Source organism: Heteronotia binoei, chromosome 9, assembly GCF_032191835.1.
Source record: "Heteronotia binoei isolate CCM8104 ecotype False Entrance Well chromosome 9, APGP_CSIRO_Hbin_v1, whole genome shotgun sequence".
Taxonomy (NCBI): domain Eukaryota; kingdom Metazoa; phylum Chordata; class Lepidosauria; order Squamata; family Gekkonidae; genus Heteronotia; species Heteronotia binoei.
The window spans coordinates 87,661,339-87,687,385 of NC_083231.1; the positions used below are offsets into that span (position 1 = coordinate 87,661,339).

The 26,047-nt window shown below is 46.1% G+C and overlaps 1 protein-coding gene across 1 annotated transcript in view; it reads left to right on the plus strand.

Moving 5' to 3' along the window:
- Nucleotides 1-26,047, plus strand: part of COL25A1 (collagen type XXV alpha 1 chain) — a 491,250-nt gene that overhangs the window by 329,425 nt on the left and 135,778 nt on the right. The window contains exons 6-7 of the mRNA XM_060246951.1: nucleotides 6,609-6,635; nucleotides 6,795-6,821. Coding sequence (XP_060102934.1) covers nucleotides 6,609-6,635; nucleotides 6,795-6,821 — 54 coding nt within the window. The remainder of the gene's footprint in view (nucleotides 1-6,608; nucleotides 6,636-6,794; nucleotides 6,822-26,047) is intronic.

A 26,047-nucleotide genomic window follows, 5' to 3' on the forward strand; every position in this document is an offset into this window, starting at 1 on the left:
GGCTCTTCCCACCACTGCTCAGCTGAGCAGTGGGAGGGGGAAAAAAATCTATAACAAAACAGAAACAGAAAGGAGGGTGAGTAAGGGAATGGCGATTAAATTTTTTTTAAAAAAACTGTTCACCTGCTGGTAGAAGACAGTGACAGAAGAGGATAGATGAATCTTCTTGGGGACAAAATTCTACAGTAGTAGCCATGATCAAGAAAGCCCACCCATCTAATGATGAAGCCAAAGATGACTATAATGGTCAAGTAAATTCATATGAGAGTATGTAGTTCTTAGTGTATGGTGGTTCAAGCTTTATAGGGCTTTAAAGGTCAACACCAACTGCTTGAATTGGGCCCAGAAGCTAGTTGGAAACCATTGTAAATGGAACAAGAGTGATGTGGTCCTTATGAGCCATTCCAGCTGGAATTCTCACCACAGCATTCTGGATCAGTTTGTAGTTTATACTTTCTGCCAGGCCCTTAGTTACAAGGGGGCCTGTGGGAGCACAGCCCCCCAACTTCTGAGTGAGGCCCCCTGAGGCTTCTGTCATGGTTCCCAGGGCTGCCGCGAGCCCCACAAGCAATTCGGGTGGTGGAGAGGTTGCTTGCGGGCCAGGCGCAGAAGCAGTTGGAGCCTCTTGCCAGAATTAAAGGACCAACCTATCAGCTGTTTTGTGAGCCCTTTAACTCCCAGGGGGAGTTGGGGGCTGCTTCTGCCACAGGCTGGACAGGCTAGTTTAGTTGTGTGCACAAGGGGGAGGGGAGTGGCAGCGAGGCACCTGACCTGCGGCACATCAGGATTTATTTTTTTTATTTCAAGTAAGCCCACCCCCCCACACACACACAACAAACTTCTCTGGTGGCAGGGAGAGGCGCATCCGCAGCCCAGCCACCCGTCCTGCAGAGTCTCGCCGGGCCCTTCCCCTGCTTCTCCGGTGGCTGGAGCGACTCCACCACACGAAGGGTTAAATTTCGCAGCCACTGCCCACCAGCCACCTCAGCAGCCACTCTGCCTTCACCCCTGGACGAGGCTGCTGAAGCACCAGGGGTATGTTCCATTTCCCAAAATACTAGAACTCAAGAGCATTCAATGAGGCTGATGGACAGTAGGTTCAGGACAGACAAAAGGAAATACTACTTTCCATACAGTATGATTAAAATGTGGAACTCACTGCCAGAAGATATACTGATGGCCATAGGAATACACATTTTGAAAGGGGGGGTTAGATAGATTCATGGGGAATATGCCTATTAATATGCCTATTAACTGTGACTGAGAGGAATGTTCACATTCAGAGGCACTAAGCTTCTGAATCACATAGCCAAGAGGCAACATCAGGGGAAGGTTTTGGACTCTGTGCTCTTTTGCTGGCCATCCAGATGAACTGGCTGACCACAGTGTCAGGATGCTGAACTAGATAGATCACTAGTCTGATCCAGCAGGGCTCCTCTTATGTTCTTATGAAGGCCTCAGCCTCTGCCCTGTTTCTGACCCTCCAAAGGAACTAGTTGGCCATCCAGTCAGGATGCTGGACTAGATGGACCACTGGTCTGATCCAGCAGAACTCTGTAATGAGCTTAGTAGTTTTGTTGTATATATTTTTCAACTTAGTTATTTATCTAGTGTTTATTAAAAATAGAAATATTATAATTGTCAAATTTGTTATATTTGGTGTAATTTCTGTATAATTGGTCTATATATGTGTGTGTGTGTGATTTCTTAACGTTTTGACTTTTGATTTTTGGTGTATCTTGTCTTTGTGATCATATTGTAAAGCTTTTAGCCATTTCAATAAAGTTTCAAAAATAATAAAAATGTTCTTAACTGAGCTAAATTAAGAGGTTCAAGGTGGTTTGCTGCCATAAAGGGAAAAGGAAAGAAAGACAGTCAAGGAGGCTCTTAGAGCTGTTGAAATAGGCCATATCAGACTAGTTTTCAGAGTCATTTCTAGGACCCTTGAGTTGAGGGTCTTTACACTGCAGTCCTAAACAGACTTGAACACCCTTCTAAACCCACTGACTTCAACAGACCTTGTGGAGGAGGATTTTTGTTTAGGGCAGCATGGCAAATTAGCTCTTGTTGATAGGGTTGCCAAGTCCTCTTCATCCCTTAGTGGGGGAGATTCGTGCACGCAAGATGAATGACATCACCCAGAAGTGACATCACCAAAATGGCGGTGCCCGTGCAGGCCACTCTAGGCATTTCCGGGGAAACTCTGTGGTTTTCCCAGACACTCTAGCCATTTGGGAGGTTTAAACTCTATGGTGCAAAAGTTCCATAGAGTTTTAACCTCCCAAATGGCTAGAGCGTCCGGGAAACCCATAGAGTTTTTGCAGAAATGCCTAGAGCAGTCCCACACGGGCGCCACCATTTTGATGACATCACTTCTGGGTGATGTCATCACAGGGGGAGGTTCCCCCCACCAGCCCGATGTGGGCCGGCAGGTTGAGAACCTCCTGGCCAGGAGATTCCCCGCCTGGACCGCAGGGTTGGCAGCCCTACTTGTTGAACAAGAGCAAAGTTATTTGGGGAGCGGGGAAGTGCTGGGGAACAATTACTGTTGTACATCCTCAAATTGTGCCTTTTCTGTTCTGGAGCGTTCCTGTAAGTTTTCCCTTGGGGACAAGAGTGGACAACATTTATTTTGTTTTTTAAAAATTGGGGTGGGGGGCGCAAGGAAGTATTTGCATATTAGGCCACACCCTCTCACACCAGGCCAGCCGGAACTGCGTTCCTGTGCGTTCCTGCTATTAAAAAAAAAAACCCTACCTATCATAGAGTAAAAGTTCAGAATAAATTCAGCTCACAGCACCAAATCCTTGTCAATATGAGATACATTGTTGCAGCCATGTAATGAGAAAGATGTGGATTTTGTTTTATACCATACATGTGTTTTATTTATGTTAGTTATTCTGTTAACAACCCTGCAGTTGCTATCAAAGATTTTAGTTATTTATTTGTTTAAATAATTAATTACAATTCAATCCCTGGCTGACCATGTGGTTCTGAGGTTCATAGGGCCATCTGATTCATAGGACCAGACTGAAATCTCTATGGATGCTGTGCCAACAGCATTTATTTTGAAATGTATATTTTCAAGCAAAGCCTAAGCCAGGGGTGTCAAACATGCAGTCTGGGGGCCAAATCAGGCCCCCGAGCTACTGTCTGTTTGCTTTCTTCTCCCTCTCTCTTGCTTTCTTCTACAGCACAGCTTGCTTTGGAGGGCTTGCTCAATCGCACAGGAGCTATAAAGCAAAAGCTCTATTTTCTCCACTGGCTGAGGCTCCTCCTTGGTGAGGAAGGGCAGAGGGAGAGCTTGATTTGTCAGGCTCTCTCACAGCAGAGCTGATGAGCCAAGCCTCTCTTCTTTCTATTGGGTGAAGGTCTCATTTATGTCAGATCTGGCCCTCATAACAAATGGGTTTGACACCCCTGGCCTAGGCTTTCATATCTAAAACTGGAAATATACAATGGCATAAACTCGGGGGGGGATGCAGTAAATAGACTGAAACCCAATATTACCAAACTACAGTTCTGCCATTTTGTTTATCAGGTTCAGTTGATGTTCTCTGGAAGGTAATAGCATCCTAAATTACCAGACAGGGAAATTTGGTTTTTCCACAACATTGTTGGTATGCTACCTCAAATAAATTCTGGATTTGCAAAGAAAAATCTGCAGAATGAAACTTTTGTTGTACCGTAGAAATAAGTAGAAGTGCCAGCACTCATAACAAATTCATAAAACCAGCAATATTTGCTGAGATATTTTATTACTTGATCATACACATGCCACTGAACAGAGAATTTATTGAAGATGAATAGGTATAATTAAGTTGGTCAAATTACTGAGCAATGGTACACTTCTGTTCCTGTTCATGGATAAGGTAGGTGAGAAAGCAGTGGCAGAGCAGTTTCAGGCTTTCCTGGAGGATGCATCTACCCTTGATCCCTTCCAGTCTGGCTTTTGTCCTGGCCAGGGGATGGAGACTGCTTTGATTGCCCTCACAGATGACCTTAGAAGGCATCTGGATCAAGGCAGGTTTGCGCTGCTACTTTGTTAGATCTTTCAGCAGCATTTGACACAGTCATTTATGACCTAATGACCCACTGCCCTGCCGACATCGAAGTTCAGGGGGTTTCCTTCTTTCTCCTTGGTCGGGGACAAAGGGTAGCAATTGGTGAGCAGACCTCCCTGCAGCATCCACTTGAATGTGATGTACCGCAGGGAGCCATCCACTCGCCAATAATGTTTAACATCTATATGTGCCCCCTTGCCCAAATTGCCCAAGATTTTGGGCTGAGTTGTCACCAGTATGCAGATGACACCCAGCTCTATCTGCTGATGGAAGGCCATTCAGATACCACCCCAGACCATTTGACCAGGGCACTAGAAGCCATGGCTGGATGATTGCAATTAAGTTGGCTGAAGCTAAATCCAACTAAGACGAAGGTCTGGTACCTGAGTCAGGGGGGGAATTAAGATTGGGCATCCGACTTCCCACCCTGGATGCTGCTCCACTCATGCCAGCTCACAAGGTGAGAAGTCTGGGGGAGATACTGAATGCCTCCCTCTCCATGGAGGCCCAGGTTACAGCAGTTGCATGATATGCCTTTTACCACCTTCGGTAGGTCAAACATCTAGTGCCCTATCTGACTCCCCAGGACTTAGCTACAGTGATCCATGCGATTGTCACTTCCAGGTTGGATTATGGTAACTCACTCTATGCAGGCTTGCCCTTGGGGCTGATCCGGAAACTTCAACTGGTGCAAAATGTGGCAGCGCAGCTGCTAACTGAATTGCCTTTATGGGCAAGGAGTCAGCTGATGCTGTGCAAATTGCACTGGTTACCGGTTGAGTACTGGATCCGCTTCAAGATTCTAGTGTTAACATTTAAAGCCTTACGTGGCCTGTGACTGACATACCTGCAGGACTGCCTCTCCCCATATGAGCCCCAGAGATTGCTGCGATCTGCCAATCAACATATTTTGGCCATCCCTGGCCCAAAGGACATGCGACTTGCCTCAACCAGGGCCAGGGCTTTTCCAGCCCTGGGTCCGACCTGGTGGAATCAGCTCCCTGTGGAGATCCAGGCCCTACTGGACTTGTTATCATTTCATAGGCCCTGTAAGATGGAGCTATTCTGCCAGGCTTTCGGTTGATGTCAAACAATGCCGGGACCACGGAGGTTCAACAATCAGGAAATGACAGAAAAAATACTCTCCGTGTTACAAAACAATATCAAAATATAATTACAATACTTTCCATTACAACATTGTGTTACAATATAAATTCCAGTGACAAGTACCATTCGAAGCACACAACTTCACTACTGTCCATAAGGTGATATCAGGTTCTTTCCAAACAATACAGTCCGACGATGCAAAACCAGTCCGTTCTCATTTCGGATCCTTATGACCCTTCCTCTGGGACCGTCTTATTGATTTTGAATGCAGTAGTCTGATGGTGCCTTAATTCTTTACTATACACTGTTTTCTCAACAGGATCTCTTCCTGGCCATGCCTGGCACTTCCTCGGAGGGCGGGGTCTGGGGTCCGAGGAAGTGCTGGGCGTGGTCAGGAAGAGATCCAGTCAAGAAAACAGTGTATAGTAAAGAAATAAGGCACCATCTGCATTCAAAATCAATAAGACGGTCCTAGAGGAAGGATCATAAGGATCCAAAATGAGAACGGACCAGTTTTGTATCGTCGGACTGTATTGTTTGGAAAGGCTTTCCGTTGAGGCGTGGCCATCCTTTATTTTAACTGTCTACACCAACTTTATCCTCCACCACAATGATGTACCATCTGAACTATTATATTTGGACCAATAACTATATTGTGCTCTGCAATATGAGTCCGCCCTGCCTTTGCTATATTTATTGGGTTGTGTTATTTAATTGTATTTCATTAATATATTGCTGTATTTTTACTGGTTTTATTATGCTGTAAGCCGCCCTGAGCCCACTTGGGAAAGGGCAGAATATAAATCTACCAAATAAATAAATCATCACACCACTGTTCATTTTTTTGTAGAACACTTAAAGGCAACCAGGGAGTGCTCATGATCTTTTGATGCATTAGGTTACATTAGTGTACATCAGTGAGGTATAGTGAATGGATCTTGAAATAGCCAAAGCATACTAATTTGTTGTTTATCCATCTAGATTGTTGGGTTTTAAATGGTTCTGGTGTTGGTCATTTTGTTTCCCCCCGTCTTCTTCTGTCATGTTTATAATCTTGGGGAAATGGCTTTATCTTTAGGAAGGTTAATTTGTGGAAGTTCCTCCCTTCAGACTATCTCCTTCAGATATTCTTGGCCATATTCCTGCCCTATTATTTTATGCATCCTATTTATTACCTTTCTCTGTTATTCTGGCATGTTGATGAAGCCTTACAAACAGCAGATGAGATAGCAAAACCTATGTTTGGGCTAACCTTGCTAGTTGTCCACATGTATTTAGAAGAGCATATAGTAATATCACTCTCCATTATTAGTAGCCTGAACTGACATTGTCCAAACATAGGTTGGCCATTCCATCAGTTGTTTGTGAGAATGAAGCCATCTGAGGTTGCTTAGTCTGCCAACAATTTGCAAATGAGATGTTTTCTTTCTTTTTCAGGGCCCACCTGGTCCAAAAGGGGAGAAGGTGAGTCAGAATGCTGTTGCCACTAACAAGATAAAATGGAAGCCCTCCTGATATTAACTGACGGCTATTGAAGCGGTGTGATGTGAGATTATTTAAGAGAGCTGGGTTAGCACACAGATGCTGTGTTAAAACTATCATCTCATCTTTCCACTTTTGCAGGGAGATCAAGGTGATCAGGGCCCTCGGGTAAGCATATTAACCAAAATGTTACACTTCCCCTTCCCTGACTAGGCAATTAGTCCTTAGCGCAAAACTAAATTGAACAGAATGTCAAAGCTAATTCTGCTTATCAGCTGCTTTCCCCCCACCCCCTGCATGTAATAGAGAGTGTCTGCAGGAAGGCAATAACCCAAAAAATGATTTCAGAGCCTGCAGGAATTGAGTAGAAACAGTCCTTGCTACACATATTACTAAAATTCTGAATTTTTATTCAGTATATTTCTCACTGGTTGCAATGTGCTGCATATAAAACCCGCAGTTTTACTAAACAAACCTTCCAGCTTTCCCACCTGTTTTTGTCCAATCTATGTAACCTTCCTCACTGCAAACAGCAGGTGGATCATTTAAAAACAAAATGCAGTTCTATAAATAGTTGGTGTATATTTCCTTAATATTTGTCTTTTCAAATAGCATTTTATTTCAAGTAACCAGTATGTAGCTTGAAATTAGAAATGTAACAAACACACAATAGTCATTCAATTGGGTTTGGTTTGTAATTCCTCTCCCCCCTCATTAAAAGGAATAGCAGAAACAGGAAAGTGAATGAGAAAATAGTATAACATGTGAGAGTGCCAACTGTTTCTCTTTACATCTGTGTGTCATAGCAAAAATAGAACAAGAGCCAGTTGGCATGGGAAAACAAGTAGATCAGTCTGGAGGACCAATTGTCAAATGTGCGGGGGGAGGGAGTCTCCCGGGGGTGAAAAGCCTCCTGGTCCATCCCTCCCTCTGCCGGAACTGTCCTAACTCTGTAAACCTTCTGAGCTCTTTTGACTTTGTGGTATGATCCTTCCCAGCGCTTGCTATAAGAGAGGGTTTTCTGAGGAATCCTCATAGTGCTATCTTTTCCTATGGGATTCCCATCATATCCGCCACTGTCTTTTAATTGTACATTTGAGTTACACAATAAAAGAAAGGTTAATGATTAAAGCCTGCTCAGGGCCAGCACTTCAACATGAGGTGATTGGAAGTTCTGGGCTTTGACTTGGTTCCATGTCATGTAGGTTGCCAAAAAACCTCTTTATCACTCTGGTAACCATGGGATAGTAAGGATGGATACCATGATTGTTTTTACCCTCGCTCTTCACCTCCTGCCAGGTGCAGGAGTTAGGAGCCAGATTTCTTGCTGTGCTTGGAGCTAGAAAACAGGGGAAAGAGAGGCAACTGCCTGGAACTCTTTTATATAGTGATGAGGCTCCCAAGACTTTTTGAGGCAACGTTATGACTGTTTTGTACTTTTATAAAAGCAAAGTGCTACTAGGAGCAGAAACAAATTGGTGTTTAACTTCAAGCAAGTTAGAAAACATAAAAGAAAAGAAGAGTTTGGAAGTAGTGATTATGTTTGAAAGGTGAATTGTTTTACACAGTTCCAGCATATTATTTGAACATTCCTATCCTTCTCTGAATATCACTAAGCAATATGCTTGTCTCTGATCTTTGCCCATAATTGAAGTTAGATGTGCAGATCTCATTCCCACAATGTATGAAAATAAAACTAAAGCCCCTTGTTAGTGCCTGAATAACTTTGATTACAGGTTGAATTGCAGAACTGGAAGCACCATGCTGTTTTGTTCATTTTTTCCTGCAGTATGAGAAAAATGAGATACCCATATTTGGTATAAAAGCAGATGAAAATGTGTTCAGCATCTCATCTCAAAGAACAGGACTTTCGTACCAAATCTGCCTCTGGAAAAAAGAAAAGCTCTTTTTTTCAAGGTTTTATATTTTTCATTAAATATTTTAAAAATTTGATTATACTACACATTTTAGTTGCTTTCGTGGCAGAACATGCCCACTCTGACCTGCAAGCCTTGTTCCATCCTGCCTCCTAGGGATTTGCAGCTCCCTGGAGGGGCTTTTCCTTTTGAGTGGAGCCACTGTCATCACCTGATCAATATCAGTTTTTCCCACTGAGAAGTTAAGGACTCTCAGCTTCCCTTCACAGCTCAGAGGCCTCTCACTTTAGTGTCTCCGGACGTCCCATTGCCTGACTCCCACAGGAACAGTTTAATGCCTTGGGCGTTCCTAGAGAAATAGCCACTTGCCAACTCTCCTTGGAGCACCTTTTAAAATAGCATGTCCGAAACAGTGGGGATCTGTGTGGTACAGAGAACTGCTCTTCACATCAACAGGTTAAAATGTTTATTTAAAAACAAAATGTTTACAAGCTTACTCGTAACACAATGCCAGACTGAAGCAAAGAACAAAAGAAATTGGTAAAAATGCAAATCCTCTTTCACGTCATGTACCTTAACTGATGTTAAAATAGAACAGGCTCTTTTAGCTTAGGTAATTACAAATCTCTGCATGGTAGCCATTACCTCAACACATTGTTCAGCTGTTCAGGCTGGCCACATGATCAATATGGCTGCCTGAAGACTTAAGAATCCTATGTGTCCTCTCAGGAAAGCAGCATTCCAAGGGAAAAATAGCTATTTGGTGTTGCTCAGAGATTTTGTTATCTCTGTTATCCCCCCCATTTGACCTTGGTCAGCACAGATCAACAGATCAAGGCATCTTTTCCTGTTGTATCTGGGAAGTCCCTGCTAGATCTATTAGCATTTCCTTAGAGATGTGTCTGGAAGGCTATGCGCTAAGTTCCTCCTTCCCCCCACCACCACTTGTTCTTAGCTCAGAGAAAAATGGTTTAAATGCACAGTGGAAGCCTTTTCTGCTTGCCAGCTCTCCAGGAGACAATGCACTTCTCCACAGCTTTAATAGTTTGGTAATTAATATCTTTATTACACACACACATGCCTTTATTTAGAAAACACATGTATATACTCTTTGCAATCAAAACTAGCTGGTCTTTGTTTATTTTCTTGTAAATTCTTCCATGAACAAACCAAGTAGTTATTTCTGTTACACTTTTCAGTCCTTTGGATACTGACCAGTGTGTTTTAGAAGTGTGACAACATTTTATGTCTTTGGCATTTCATAGAAGAACACATGAACTTTTTTCAACTTACTGTTCTAAACTGGAAGGCAATTATTAGTGGGCCATCATGGAGTAATCTAGTACAGGGATGGGAGTTTCACACAGCGGTTTTCCTTCCAGCAGGGATCCATTTGTGAAGCACTGTGCCATTTTATACTGTGCCCCTTTCCATTTCCTGCCCTGCCCACCTGTGCGCATGATCTTCCTGAGAGGGGTTTAAAAAAAAAAAAAACACCTTCTATCGGGAACTCTATGGTGCTGAAACAAGACAACAAAACAGTACAATAGTGCCACCATTTGGTTGTCTAGCAATTTAGCGCCATAGCGCTCTTGATAGAATTTTTTTTTTTTTAAAGGAAGATGGAATTCAAGAGCTGTCTCTGAGAATCGGATGCTGGGTTTAAGGGTTTTGTATCTGCTGCCTATTTGCTTTCAATATGCCCTGATTATATATTATATATCAACAAAACAACTACTAGAAACACAACTTGAGTCTCCAAGCCTCTCTCACTCAAAGGATACTGATCTATTTAACAATTCCTTGAAATTCTAACCACTCAGGTATGTAGAAAACACTTAGTACTCTAATACTATAACATGACAGCAGCAAAAACATAGGGAAACATAACCTTATCAGATATAATATCTAATAATATTACTACTGCTTATCTACAACTACTAACTGTTAATCTGGGTCCTTTATTATCCCAGTGGGTAAGACATTTGATCAGTAGGAATGATCATAACTGATACAAATTAAATTACTGATTAAAGCACAAATTGTAAAAGGAAGAATAAAATGGCACAAAGTGGAGAGATAAAATGAATATATTACTATTAATAAAAGAAGAAAACCCAGTAAGATTCAATAGAAGCTGCAAAGAAATAAAAAATAAAATTATATGGTAAGGTAATTGAATCTAAAGCATTCTAGCTTAGCCTTCCTGCAAGAATCTTCCTGGCCATCCTAATATAACACTAAACTCTCTAAATTATAACTGTTGATAAGTGTTATTATAGTTACTTATCATAGACTCGTATTGCTGGACAGCAAAAGAGGACCAAGATAGCATGTGCAGACCTGCAGTAACTGTCCCAGACTTTTTGGGTGATTTCACACAGGAGATTTGTCCTGACCTAGCCCCGCCTCCCATTTGGATGAAAAGTGTGCAGTCACACAAGCGCATCTGCCCTCCAAGCTGCTCCTGTTCTCACCCCGACTCCAGATGCCTCCCAACCACATCAAAAAGCTACCTGGATTTTCCTGGTTTCATCCGCCTGAATCGGATGTAGGTCACATAACCAGCTGCTGTCTGAATGCCCTGGGGCAACCCATAAACAGAAGAGCTGTGTGATTGCACCAAGCCATTTCTGGCAAGGTCGGTATTTTTTTCCCCCAACCCCTCTCCCAGGTGCGCTTCTCCGATTGAGCACACACGGTGGGGCCTTTTTTAAAAAGACAACCCTTTCCACAGCGGGTCCGTGGTTGAGCCGGGCTAGCAGTGTGAATGGGCAACCACTGATGGCTGCTGGGATCCTGCCACTTCAGCAACAGCTGTCTGATCACCCAGAAATGGTTCAAGCTTTAGCAGATTTTTTCAGAATGGGATGAAATCGTGTCAATTTCACAGTGTGAAACCAACCCTTGTTCCTTTCCCTGGATGAAGTTTAGGACTATGGTGGTACCTCATTCCTCTGGCTCTTTCCTTCCTTCCTCACCCTTTTAAAAACTTGTATTTTCACAGCTTCAGTCATTCCCTCCCCCCTGTCTAAAAGATAGTTCTCTTTTCTTATGCTAATTGATATCAGGGACTGGTCCCCTGGGTTATCAACAAATCAAAAAGAGTAACTAACTAACTCCTTGCCAGAGTTCTCCGTTTATCTGTTTCCCTTTCAGTCACAAAAAACTCCTGCTCCTGCCAATAGCATCCTGCCCAGGAAATGCCATTTTTAACAGATTTAAAATAAATCAGATTTTTTTTTACATGTGGAAAGAATGGGCTATTCTCAGTCTGCATGAATAGAAGGCAGGCTTTTGTGGAAACTTGGGGGGAACACATCATTCAGGTGGTTGAAACATCAAAATCCTTGGTGTGAAAGCTGTAATGGATACTAATTTTTACACATTTTAATTAATATCCAGTCTTATTTCCAAGGAGACAAAATGCACATTCTCATAACATCCTTCTTTAAGGCATCAAACAAATGTTTTCTGTGGCACCTCCTATAACTTCGCTGGAGTCCACGGGATTATTCTGGTCAGGGCTTTTTTTGAACAGGAAGCCACAGGAATGCAATTCTGGCTGGCTTGGCATCAGAGGGTGTGACCTGATATGCAAATGAGTTCCTGCTGGGCTTTTCTACAAAAAACCCTGTGTGGAACAATGGTGACATCAGGGAGCATGGCATAATATGAAAATGAGTTTCTTCTGGGCTTTGTCTGCAAAAAAGCCCTAATTTATGGTTATACCATACAAATTTGAGCAGACTTCAGAGGATGGTAGAAGACAGGAGGGCCTGGCGTGACTTGGTCCATGGGGTTATAAAGAGTCAGACTCAACAGTGCAACTGAACAACAAACCATATTGAACATGTTTGTTGTCAGAGTTACTGGTGTCAGCTGGACCATATTGTCCTCGGTTTCTTGTCCCTATCAGCAGACACCAATGAATGCTGAAATCTTTAGGTAACTGTTTCTATGCATGGATGTTAGGAAAAGCACACCTTATAATCATGGTTATGCATGTACACAGATCTAGGGATCCCACTTGTGTATGGGACAGAGTCCTGTGCATGTTGATTGCATGTAAAATTCCTAATACATCAAAATCCTACAGGCCTCTTTACATAGATTTAGCATATCAGCAACTGTCTGTCTCCTTGCATATTTGAACTAAATTGGCACAATGTCAGTACAGCATAACTTGTTACTATGGCATCTCATTCCCTCTTGCCAGCTTCTGGGCTTTTCCAGCTCAATTCACAGCACCTTCCAAAAACAATGTAGTAAACGTTCAAAATGAGATCAGTAGTCCAGCAATCCATGATCTTCTTTGTGGTCTCTATGCTTCACACCCATGGGATAGAGCACCTGCGCCGATCTCCGAATCAGTATCTGAAAAGCCCGGGATTTTTCCGCGCTCAGCACCAATGGGCATGCACGGGCGTCCCAGTACGCATGCTCACCAGCACCAGCTCGGGGATCCCGCCAGTTCCTTTCTGACCACTGTGCGGAGAGGTTTGCCTTTCGTGTCCCCAGTCAGTGAGATATCAGTTTTTTCGCCTTTATCATTGTATATAGGCCATTTGTTGTTTTCTTAGCGTAGATAGTTAGTTTAGATAGTTAGTAAAAAAAAAAAAGTTTGTGTGTGTGTTTGCTGGACTGCCCTTCGGGGCCTTTCCCCCCGTTTGTTTTCCCCAAAAAGTTTTTTCCCCCTCAGAGGACTCTGAGGGGTTTTTTTGGCGACTGGCGTCTATGGAAAGACGTTGGGGGTTTTTCAAACGCTGCTGCTCTTGTGGGAAGAAGATTGCCCCCCCAGACGGCCGTTCTCTGTGTCTTCTCTGCTTGGGTGAAGCGCACTGCGTGGAGTCCTGCCCACACTGTCTCCGCTTCTCCAAGCAAACGCAGAAGAACCGGGCGGAGCTGCTTTCGGCAGCTTTAACTGAGTCGGCACTCCGCCCTCAGAAATTGGCATCGGGCCTGTTGGCATCAACCATGGCAGACACCCCGGCCCCGATGGTCACATTGGCCAATGTGACCCTGATCGTGACCGAAATGCCGATTGAGCGAGGCTCCTCCACAAAACGATCCCATGAGGGATCAGTGGACACGCCCGCCAAGAAGCGCCGGGATGACTCGGGGACCCGAGCATCCGCTCTGAAGAAGGCCAAATCCAAGGAGAAACGGAAGAGGTCCCACACTCCATTGCCTTCTTGCGACGTTTCGGCACCGATGACCTCTGCTCCGCCGAGAAAGATCCTGGCGTCCCTGTGCCACAGCCCATCAGCATCAAGAGGCAGTACTCAACAGCCCTGTCTCTCGATGTCTGAGCAGGAGATAGACCTCACTCAGCAATCCTTGTCATCCGGGTCGCTGCGTCGTAGTGGGAGTGGTTCAATCTCAAAAATAGAGGCATCGGCGTCGATGGACCCGTCTACCCTGATGGAACCTAGAGGCAGACAGGAGCTAGAGCCCTCCATGGCACCACACGGTTTCCCACCGCTACCATCATGGGAGCAGCGTCAGTGGCAGCCCACCTATCCGTATCCTTACCCTCCATATCAGTGGTTCCCACCGAGGGAGTTTGCGGAGTGGGATCAACAGTCGGAGGCATCCTGCATGTCGAGGCTTTTGCACCATTCCCGAAGACCAGCGGCATCGGCATTGGTATCGATCCCTCCGGAGAGGTGCACCGCCCCAGCGGCTGAGACTCGTCGGCGGCCATCAACATTGACCCATTCACCCATCCGGGAATCAACACCGATCCTCTCCGAGCACTCTGTGCGCTGGGAGTCTTCCTCGTCGGACTCAGAGAGTGGTACCGACACCCAGGAAGGTGCTTTGGAGCCTTCGCCAGGGTCCCATACGGCCGAGGATCTTCCTATCTCACCATTGAAGGATCTGAAGTCCTATGGCGACCTGGTGAAGAGGATGGCAACCTCCCTCTCCCTGCCTGTGATGCAACCACAACCCGTCGTGGATGATAATGTCTTTGACAGAATGCAAAGAGACACATCCACAGCAATCGCTTTGGCGGTCACCAAAGTGATTCTGCAGGCAGTCAAGGAGCCCTGGAAGAAACCATCTTTGATGCCGGTGTCATCCAGAAGGCTGGACCACATGTACAGGGTCCAGGAGACGGGGGCTGAGTTCCTTTTCACCCATCCGAAACCAAACTCAGTGGTCGTCTCTTCTTCCTCCAAAGCACACAAGGTCCACTCATCCCCACTGGACAAGGAGGGGAAAAAGCTGGACAATATGGGAAGAAAGGTCTACTCCGCAGGGGCCCTAGGAGTAAAGGTATCTAACTATGCGGCTTGCATGCCTAGATACCAATACTCCGTATGGGAACAACTCACCCCTCTCCTCTCTTTCCTGAGCGAGGACAAAAAGGCTGCTGCTAGGAAGCTGCAGAAAGAAGGCTTTGCTGTGGCCAAGCAACAATTGGCTGCAGCAAAGCACATGGATATGTCGGCAAAGGCCATCATGTCCGCTGTGTGCATTCGTTGGCACTCATGGCTACGGTCAACAGCCCTGCAGCAAGATACTAGGGCCTTGGTGGAGGACTTGCCCTTTGAGGGGGATGGCCTCTTCAGCACTACCACAGACAGTGCGCTGCAGGAAATAGATAAGAGCCTGAAGACCTCCAGGAACCTGGGTGTGCAGGCCACCTCCAGGGCTCCCAAGGCGAAGCAGTGGCACAAACCATGGGCCAAGAAGCCTTATCAAAAGTTCTCGCCCAAACAGCAATGGCGACCTCGCTCCACTCAGCCTGACAGACCATCATACTCAGGCAACAACAGGAACCGTTATGGTTCTCAGGCTACTGGCAAATCCAACGGTGCTCACCCTCAAAAGCAGGGCCTTTGACTTTTTCGTGGCACACGTCATCATCCCTACTGGTTCAACATCTATCCTCCTCCTCCCTTTCCTACCTGCCTGGGAGTTGATCTCTACAGACAGGTGGGCTCTGTCCATCATAGAAGAGGGCTACAAAATAGAGTTTGCTCAGATTCCGAACCAATCCGTGGTGATCACCACTCCCCCTTCCCCACCTCTGCTGGCGGAGGTGAGCAACCTCCTACAGAAACAAGGCATAGAAAGGGTTCCGATGGAGGCCAGGACGGGAGGTTTTTACTCTCATTACTTCCTGGTCCCCAAGAGGGACGGGAGCTTAAGACCAATTATGGATCTTTGGAATCTGAACAAATTTATTCTGTACCAGAAGTTCAGAATGTCCACGCTGCAAACAATCCTGCCCCTCATCAATCAAGGGGACTGGATGGCGACCCTGGACCTCAAGGATGCCTACTTCCACGTCAGCATCCATCCAGCGTTCAGGTGTTTCCTCTGGTTTGCAGTGGGTTCCCAACACTTCCAGTTCAAAGCCCTTCCATTTGGCCTGTCCACTGCACCTCGGGTGTTTACGAAGATGATGAGCGTTGTGGCTGCCCACCTCTGTCTCCAGGGAGTTGTCATTTTTCCATACATCGATGACTGGCTCCTTGTGGCGAAGTTGAGGGAAAGTTTGTCAATGCACATTGCCATCACTCTACGTCTTCTCGACAACTTGGGGTTGCAGGTCAATTTGGAGAAATCTCACCTTACTCCGTCAAGGACAATGCAGTTCATAGGGGCTTTGCTGGATATGAACCAGCATCGTGCATACCTGCCTCCACAGAGAGCGAGGGACATTATCAGTCTGGTACGACTGCTACAGAGGCGAAAGTGGGGCACAGCGCAGCAGCTTCAGCAGATGCTGGGGCTGATGGCGGCGGCGACAAGCATGCTACTTTTCGCGAAACTGAGGACGAGAGGCCTACAGTTGTGGTTTCTCCGCCAGTTTCGCCCACTCAGAAAAGAGGTTCGTCATCCCATCCGGGACTCTTCAGACGCTACAGTGGTGGGAGTCAGAGAACAACATCTGTCAGGAAGCTCCCTTCCATCTCCCGACTCCTACTGTGACTATCACAACAGATGCTTCCTTGTGGGGTTGGGGGGCCCACATGGAAGGCCTGTGTGTGGAGGGCCAGTGGCCGCCAGAACTGACTCAGTTCCATATAAACTACCTAGAACTGCTGGCGGTTCACTTTGCCCTACGCTCTTTCCGCCCCTTGGTGCCGGGGAAGACTGTAGCGCTACTTACGGACAATACCAGTGCCCTGTGCTACATTAACAGGCAGAGAGGGACAGTGTCTCGTCGGCTCTGTGCATTGGCGATGGATCTCTGGTTGGAGTGTCTCCAATACGACATCTTTGTGAAGGCAGCACACCTTCCAAAGGTCCTCAACATACAGGCAGACTCCCTCAGCAGGGGTGGGGCTTCCCCACATGAGTGGGAACTGCAGTGGCGTTTTCTGAAGCCTGTATTCCAGCTTTGGGGGTACCCACAGCTGGATGTCTTCGCCACAGCTGAGAACAAGAAATGTCCCATGTTCTGTTCCAGAGGGGGAGCGGATCCAGCCTCTCTGGGAGACGGGCTCCTGCTTCCTTGGGAGGGCCAGTTCCTCTACATGTTCCCACCTCTGCTGTTGTTGACGAAGGTGGTCAACAAAATAGTAAGCGAGAGGCCGTGCTGCATCCTGGTGACTCCCTGGTGGCCTCGCCAGAACTGGTTTTTGATCCTGCTTCAACTATTTGGGGGGGGGGGGGGTTCTACCAGTTCCCGGCAGAACCGGACCTTCTGTCAGCTCAGGGTGGCCACGTACTCCATCACAACATGCCCCACCTGAAGCTGACAGCGTGGCTCATCGATCCTTGGGGTTCTCTGACAGGGTCCAGCAAGTCCTTATGAACTGTAAAAAGCCTTCCACCAGTGCTTCCTATGACAGGAAGTGGCGGAAATTCACTCAGTTCATAGTTGACCCTTCAGTCTCACCTAGTAGGGGCTGTCGGTAATTTTTGATTTTTTTGTTATCCTTAGTGGATGCTGGTCTTGTTTTTTCCTCCATTGAGGTGTATTTGGCAGCAATATCTGCTTTTCATCACCCAGTGGAGGGATATTCTGTTTTTGCACACCCTCATTCCAAAAAGTTTTTGAGGGGTTTGTTTAGGCTGCATCCACCATCAAGATCACCTCTGCAGTTGTGGGACTTAACCTTAGTGCTGGACAAACTAACTCGTCACCCCTTTGAGCCGATGGCCACGTGCTCTTTGCAGCTCCTATCATGGAAAACTGCATTTTTAGTTGCTATCACATCAGCATGTAGGGGAGCTCACGGCGATGCGTTGTGATTATCCCTACCTTGTTTTTCGGAAGGCTGTTGTTTCTTTACTTTTCTTCCTAAGGTGGTCTCCCAGTTCCACCTCAACTTAGAGGTTTGGTTGCCCACTTTTTCCCCTGCACCTTCCTTGGATGAGGAATGTAGATTGCATGCTTTGGACGTAAAGCGTGCTCTGCTGTTTTATTTGAACCGTTCAAAGATTTTTCACAAGGACAAGCAGCTTTTTGTTTCATATGCTGCTCCCAAGTTAGGTTCCAGGATTTCGTCTCAGAGACTCTCAAAATGGCTTACTGAGACTATTAAACTTTGTTATTTGTTGGCAAAGAAGCCGTTACCTGGGCCTATTCGTGGGCACTCCACAAGAGCGATGGCTACGTCAGTGGCATTCCTGAAAGGTGTGTCCCTGGCTGATGTCTGCAAGGCTGCCACCTGGTCTTCTCTGCATGCCTTCATGAAGCACTACGCGCTGGTCGTGCATGCTCAGCAGAGGACTCGGTTGGGAACTGCGGTGCTGCAAGCTGTTTCTTCCAGTTGACCATCTTCCCGCCTCCAGGTATGTCTTGCTTGCTAATCTCCCATGGGTGTGAAGCACAGAGACCACGAAGAAGATAGACAGGTTGCTTACCTGTAACTGTAGATCTTCGAGTGGTCATCTGTGTATTTACACTACCCGCCCTCCTTCCCCACTGCTGACGGTCTCCCTCCAGTAGGGGCTTCCAGCGGTCAGGAAGGAACTGGCGGGATCCCCACACTGGTGCTGGTGAGCATGCGTACTGGGACGCCTGCGCATGCCCATTGGCGCCGAGCGCGGAAAAATCCCGGGCTTTTCAAATACCGATTCGGGGATCGGCGCAGGCGCTCTATCCCATGGGTGTGAATGCACAGATGACCACTCGAAGATCTACAGTTACAGGTAAGCAACCTGTCTTTTCTATGACACCCTTCTGGGCCAAACAGTGGGACTGTGTGGAGGGAAGGGATCTTTTGTTGTAAGCAGCTATTTGGAAAAGACTAATCTCTGAGCAAAAATCAGAAGCATGTCTCTAGTGCAATCAAAGTCATTTGGACAAGTACATTGACCTGACACTTACTAGAGACTCATCATCATATTCTAGTCTAGCCACAAAACTCTCAGGATAGGGCTGTCTTCCTGGTGGTAAGCTGGAAATGAGGTTGTCTGTCCAGTTTGAGAGCTTGTTTGGTGTAGTGCTTAAATGAGTGGACTCTAATCTGAGAGAACTGGGTTTGATTTTCCACTCCTCCACCTGCATCTGCATTCACTGGTATGACTTTGGTCCAGTCATAACTCTTTCAGTGCTGTTCTGCTTAAGAGCAGTTCTTGAAAGGCTTTCTCAGCTCCACCTACCTCACAGGGTGTCTTTTGTTGTAAGCCACTCTGAGACTCTGAGTGAATGATGGGGTATAAATCCAATCTCCTCCTCCTCCTATTGTTATGAATTCATATATTGTTATTGTTTGTAGAATTTTTGATGGCTCTGTAGCCAGGCTTCCAGGTGACATGAAGTAGGAATGAAAGGAAGGTCACTCTGGGCATGAATAATGAGTGTATGAACAGGTTATTTTTTTTTCAAAACTAGATGGAATTGAATTAGCCCCTTGTATATCCCTGAACTAACACCAGCCTCTAGCCATTCTTAATGGGGCAGCAGAGGTACTATCCTCTTGACAAGCTACAATAACTTTAAAGAGAGTAATGCATCTATGGTCAGAGTTTCCATTACATCTTATTAAGGTTGCCAGGCATGGCCAGCAGGTGACCAGGGGATGCAGACATTGGGGGCACCAACGACAATGGAATGATGTTGCTTCCAGCGAAATCCTTTAAATCAGGGGTGGCCAACGGTAGCCCTCCAGATGTTTTTTTGCCTACAACTCCCATCAGCCCCAGCCATTGGCCATGCTGGCTGGGGCTGATGGGAGTTATAGGCAAAAAACATCTGAAGAGCTACCATTGGCCACCCCTGCTTTAAATGAATCACCAGAAACTCTGTGGCAAAAGTTATTTGGGTTAGGCAAGTTTCTGAGTCCAAGCCCTCAAAAATAGTAAAGTTTGAAGTTGTAAACAAGTACTGTGAAGTTTTGTTAGCACCTTATCCATACAGCCCTCAGCTGAAGTCCAACCTGCTCTTCTTTCCAGTGTGCTATCTATCTTCCTTCTCTAGTACAAGATCTGAAAAATATTCAGACTGGGTCATCTGGACTCCTGTCAGGAGAACCAACACAATCTATGAATGAATAACAATTATTTTAATATGTAATTCCTATGTATACACTACTTATTGCTAAAATGAACATATGCCTTTGAGACAAGTCATCAGTTGGGAGAGGGAATACATCAGCTTTGTTCAGACTTTCACATCAGTGCAGTAATCAGTAATGGGGGGAAATGTTATCCTGCTCCCTTTCCATGTGCTTAATTAGCCACATTTCTTGAACATCTGAAGAGGGCTTTACAGTGATCTGTCTTTCTATTTCTGTAGCAGGATGTATTTCGTTTTCTCTGGCCTCTGTCACTGCCTTTTATACAAGTGGCATTTGGGTTATCACATAAAAGCTGCTACAACTACAGCTAGACTTGAGCGTATTTGGATCTATTGCAATTATTATTACTTTTGTCAATGCTTATTGCCTTCCACATCTGAAGAGGTTTCTGGTACTAGACTAAGGAAAAAGAATTTAAAATTACATTTTGCATACTAGTCCCCCCCCCCCCCCCGCGCAAAAAAAAGTTTCTGTTCAGCTGTACCCTGTGCTAGAAAAAAAATCAGCATAGTCTTTTAAGATTTCAAAATGACTTTCACACAAAGAGCTCTGCCATCTGAAGATCACTCAAGATTTATTGTCCAGCTAGAGGTTAGGCAGTAATTAATGAAAATAGACCTTGAGTGTGCACTAAATGACTGTAATGGAGTATGTTAATCAATTTGCTCTTTTTTCCCCCTGCAAATGATAATAAAGAGCTACCATCATTCACTGCTGATATAGGAGAGATTTAGTGTTTATCAGGTCTCACAGTCATTATCCAGCAGCTGACTTTAAATTAGTTTGGGGATCTAGGTGCAATAAGAAGCCACACAGGGTGCATACTTAACTATTTTCATAAAATTATTTTCTCCACATGGTGTGTTCCAAGTAAATTTTTTTAACAGCTGGGACTGCACGCAAGTGATAGCATCTTTCAAATGTCTTCAGCAGGAGGGATTAAGTTCCAGAAAGTGAGGGCATTCAGAACTTTCTTTTATTATCTTAACCTTTGTTAACTTGAGTGATTAAACAGATTCTTTTGCCCTGGTGAAACTGTTAGAACTCTCTAGTTTAATTTTTTAAAATAATTAACCCTTGTTTCTCCCAAGCAATTGGTTCTAATGAGTTAGTGGGATAATAATAATAATAATAATAATAATAATAATAATAATAATAATAATAATAATAATAATAATAATAATAGATTAATTAATCACCCATCCCAGCCAAGGCCAGACTCTGAGCAATGTACATCAGATAAAAATAGATAGAAAATAAGACAATAGTTAATTTAATACAATAAAACAATGGCAGTAAAAATTCCAACCCCCGATAGTGTTTTGCTAATAATGTTCATTCTCAGAAGACTGTCAGTGCATATGGGGGGAAGGGAGGAACACTTCTGGAGGGGGGTGGACAAAAAGGCACCACGATCACTATCAAAAGCCTCTATCAAAAGCCTGATGGAAAATCTCTGTCTTATAGGCCCTGCAGAATTATAAAAGATCATTCAGGGCCTGAACATCACCTGACAAAGAGTTTCACTAGGTAGGGGTCAGGACTGAAAAGGCCCTGACCCTAGTTGAGGAGAGTTGAGCGTCTTCGGGACTAGGGATTACCAGGAAGTTGTTACCGACAGAGCACAATCTACCAGGGACATAATGGAGCAGATGGTCCCTTAGATACGTTTAAGGTCTAGACCTTAAAGTTCAAAATCAAAACCTTGAACCTGACTCAGTACTCAACTGGAAGCCAGTGTAGCTGGTGCAGCACAGGCTATATAAAGTATGTCACAAAAGTGAGTATGCCCCCTCACATTTTGTAAATATTTAAGTATATATTTTCATGTGACAACACTGAAGAAATGACACTTGGCTACAATGTAATGTGTCTAACAGTGTAAATGTGCTGTCCCCTCAAAATTACGCAACACACAGCCATTAATGTCTAAACTGCTGGCAACAAAAGTGAGTACACCCCTAAGTGAGAATGTCCAAATGGGGCCCAAGTAGCCGTTTTCCCTCCCTGGTGTCATGTGACTCATTAGTGGTACAAGGTATCAGGTGTGAAGGGGGAGCAGGTTATCGCTCTCCCTCATACTGGTCACTGGAAGTTCCACATGGCACCTCATGGCAATGAACTCTCTGAGGATCTGAAAAAACGAATTGTTGCTCTGCTTAAAGATGGCCTAGGCTATAAGAAGATTGCCAAGACCCTGAAACTGAGCTGCAGCATGGTGGCCAAGACCATACAGTGGTTGAATAGGACAGGTTCCATTCAGAACAGGCCTCGCCATGGTCAACCAAAGAAGTTGAGTGCCCATGCTCAGCGTCATATCCAGAGGTTGGCTTTGAGAAATAGAAATATGAGTGCTGCCAGCATTGCTACAGAGGTTGAAGGGGTGGGGAGTCAGCCTGTCAGTGCTAAGACCATACACCACACGCTGCATCAAATTGATCTGCAGGGCTGTCGTCCCAGAAGAAAGCCTCTTCTAAAGATTATGCACAAGAAAGCTCATAAATGGTTTGCTACAGACAAGCAGACTAAGGACATGGATTTCTGGAACCATGTCCTGTGGTCCGATGAGACCAAGATAAACTTATTTGGTTCAGATGGTGTCAAGCGTGTGTGGCGGCAACCAGGTGAGGAGTACAAAGACAAGTATGTCTTGCCTACAGTCAAGCATGGTGGTGCGAATGTCATGGTCTGGGGCTACATAAGTGCTGCCGGCACTGGGGAGCTACAGTTCATTGAGGGAACCATGAATGCCAACATATACTGTGACATACTGAAGCAGAGCATGATCCCCTCCCTTCGGAGACTGGGCCTCAGGGTAGTATTTCAACATGATAATGAACACACCTCCAAAACGACCACTGCCTTGCTAAAGAAGCTGAGGGTAAAGGTGATGGACTGGCCAAGCATGTCTCCAGACCTAAATCCTATTGAGCATCTGTGGGGCATCCTGAAATGGAAGGTGGATGTGCGCAAGGTCTCTAACATCCACCAGCTACGTGATGTCGTCATAGAGGAGTGGAAGAGGACTTCAGTGGCAACCTGTGAAACTCTGGTGAACTCTGTGCCCAAGAGGGTTAAGGCAGTGCTGGAAAATAATGGTGGCCACATAAAATATTGACACTTTGGACATTATCACTTAGGGGTGTGCTCACTTTTGTTGCCAGCAGTTTAGACATTAATGGCTGTGTCCAAATGGGGCCCAAGTTCCAATTTGGACACAGCACATTTACAGTGTTATACAAGCTGTAGCCAGGTGTCATTTCTTCAGTGTTGTCACATGAAAAGATATACTTAAATATTTACAAAATGTGAGGGGGTGCACTCACTTCTGTGACATACTGTATGTGCCATCCGTGGTGTTCCTGACAGGACTTGTGCTGCTACATTCTGGACCCACTGGAGTTTCTGGGCCAGTCTCAAGGCTAAAAAAAAGGTAAAGGTAGTCCCTGGGCAAGCACGAGTTGATCTTCTTCGTGGTCTCTGTGCATCACACTGATGGGATATAGGCGCCCGCGCCGATCTCGATCGGTATTCTTGAAAGCTGCGGATTTCCGCGCCCCGGACCCAGTGCGCACGCGCAGAAGCCCCACTGCGCATGCTCACAGGGACCGGAGCGGACATCCCGCCAGTTCTCTTCTGACCGCCGCTCGGATCAGTCGATCTCCGCCACGGTCGGTAGAACCCTTCTTGGAAGTTGCGTTATTGCTACGGACTTTATTAGGACTTATTAGGACTTTGACTTTATACTCTTTTAGTTTCTAAAAAAACCTTGGGAGCGAGGAAAGCGGACTCTTTTCAGGAAAATTCCCCTCAGCCCTTTTCCTTTCCCGCCTTTTTCCCCTCCCCCCCCCACAGTTTCCATCTCCCTGCATGGAAAAATGGTGGGGATTTTTTAAGAGGTGCGCGAACTGCGGCAGTAAGATTGCCCCTCCGGACGGACACAATCTTTGCCTTTTCTGCCTGGGGGAAACTCACATACCTGACGCGTGTGTGCACTGCGCAAAGTTTTCCCGCCAGACGAAGAAGAATCGAGCAGGTCGCTTGGCAGCAGCGTTAATGGAGAAAGCGCTATCGCCTAAGAAAATGTCGACGGCAACACACAAGCCATCGACATTAGAGTCGGTCGGTACCAACAAGAACCCTTCCGACGCCGATCGCCCCACAAAATCGGGCTCGGCATCTAAGTCGGACTCCTCCACTCCTGCAAAACGGCCAAGGTAGGAGAAAAGGCTCCATTCGGAAGTGAAGAAGCGGAAGAAGTCTGACAAACATCGGTCGACCGCAGCTTCGCTCCCGACGTCACCATCGGAATCGGTAGCGAAGGTGCCCCCCTTGAAGCTGTTCGCTTCACCTCGCCGCCGACTAAGCCCTCCGGTGTTGGCTTCGATGTCCACGCAGATTGCTATCTCTTCGGACTCTGATCGCGACTTAGACCTGACTCAACGGTCGGGGACGGAAGATAGCCCACCTGAGATACATACAGTGGAGGACTATGCTCGATCCCGTACACCGGTCCGAGACCCATCACATAGTCCTGAGCGCCAACGAGACCGCAGCCCGAACAGAGGTCGGTCCACCACACCTCGACGCGGAAGCCGCGGGCGGGACTATTCAAACAGTCCTCGGCGTCGACACCGATCCTGAGATTCGGAGAAGAAATCCCTTCGCAGGGATCGTTCCCCACTTCAGAAGCCACCGCCACCGATGTCCTGGGACCAGAGACAGTGGCAATACCTGTATGGTTCCTGCCCGATGCCATCTATGTTTCCATGGTTTCCCCCGAGGCAACTAGACTGGGACCAATATTCCGAAGCTTCTGGTAGGTCCCGTACGTCATATCGGACCCCAAGACATACACCTTCGGCATCGATGTCGAAACCGCCGGCCACATCTCCCAAGACACGGAAAACCTCGCCATGCTCTCGGAGCACGGAGCGACGTAGAACCCCAGAGTCACTGAAGGCACCGGAGTCTCCTAAACATTCCTCCGAGCGCTTGGAGTCGAGGGAACGTTCTCTCGGGTCGGAGGAGGGTTCGCTACAGGAAGAACACGGCACCTCCTCCCCAGATGAGCCATCCCCATCCAACAAGGTGGGCGAAGAACAGCCCATATCCCCCTCTGAGGACCTGAAATCCTATGGGGACTTAGTCAAGAGGATGGCCCATACCCTAGTGCTACCGACGGTGCAACCGAAACCGGTGGTAACCGACAACGTCTTCGACGTCGTCCAACTTGATACCTCGACGGCTGTCGCCCTTCCTCTGATGACGGTTATGCTCCACACTGCTAAAGCATCGTGGGACAAACCGGCGTCGACCCCGATAAGCTCCCGCAGACTGGACCACATGTACCGAGTCCAGGAAACCACAGCAGAGTTTTTGTTCAACCACCCCAAACCAAACTCTGTCGTCGTAGCTTCATCTTCGAAGGCGAGAAAGACCCACGCTTCTCCCCCAGACAAAGAGGGGAAGAAGTTGGACAATCTAGGCAGAAGATTCTATATTGCGGGCTCCATTGGCGTGAAAGTTGCTAATTACGGGGCATGTATGGGTCGATATCAATATGCCTTATGGGAACAACTGTCGAGCTTGCCAGACTTATCTGAGCAAACCAAGCAGGCAATGAAGAAGATTCAACGGGAAGGTATAACATTGGCCAAGCAACAAATTAATTTGTCAAAACATGCTGGTGACATCTCAGCAAAAACACTTACCTCAGCCATCACGCTACGACGCCACTCCTGGTTGAGATCAACAGCACTCCAGCCAGATACTCAATCATACGTCGAAGATCTCCCCTTCGATGGGAATGGTTTATTCAGCTCCAGTACAGACTCTGTATTACAGGAGATGGATAAAAGCATTAGAACGTCTCAAAATTTAGGGGTTCCCATCTCAGCCAGATCCCAAAGTAAACGTACCTGGACCAAGCCATGGAACAAGAAACCGTTCCCCAAACAATCCAGTGAGCAGCAATGGAGACCCAAGAGCTCCCCAGCCTATCAAAAACCTCCATACAACCCGAAGT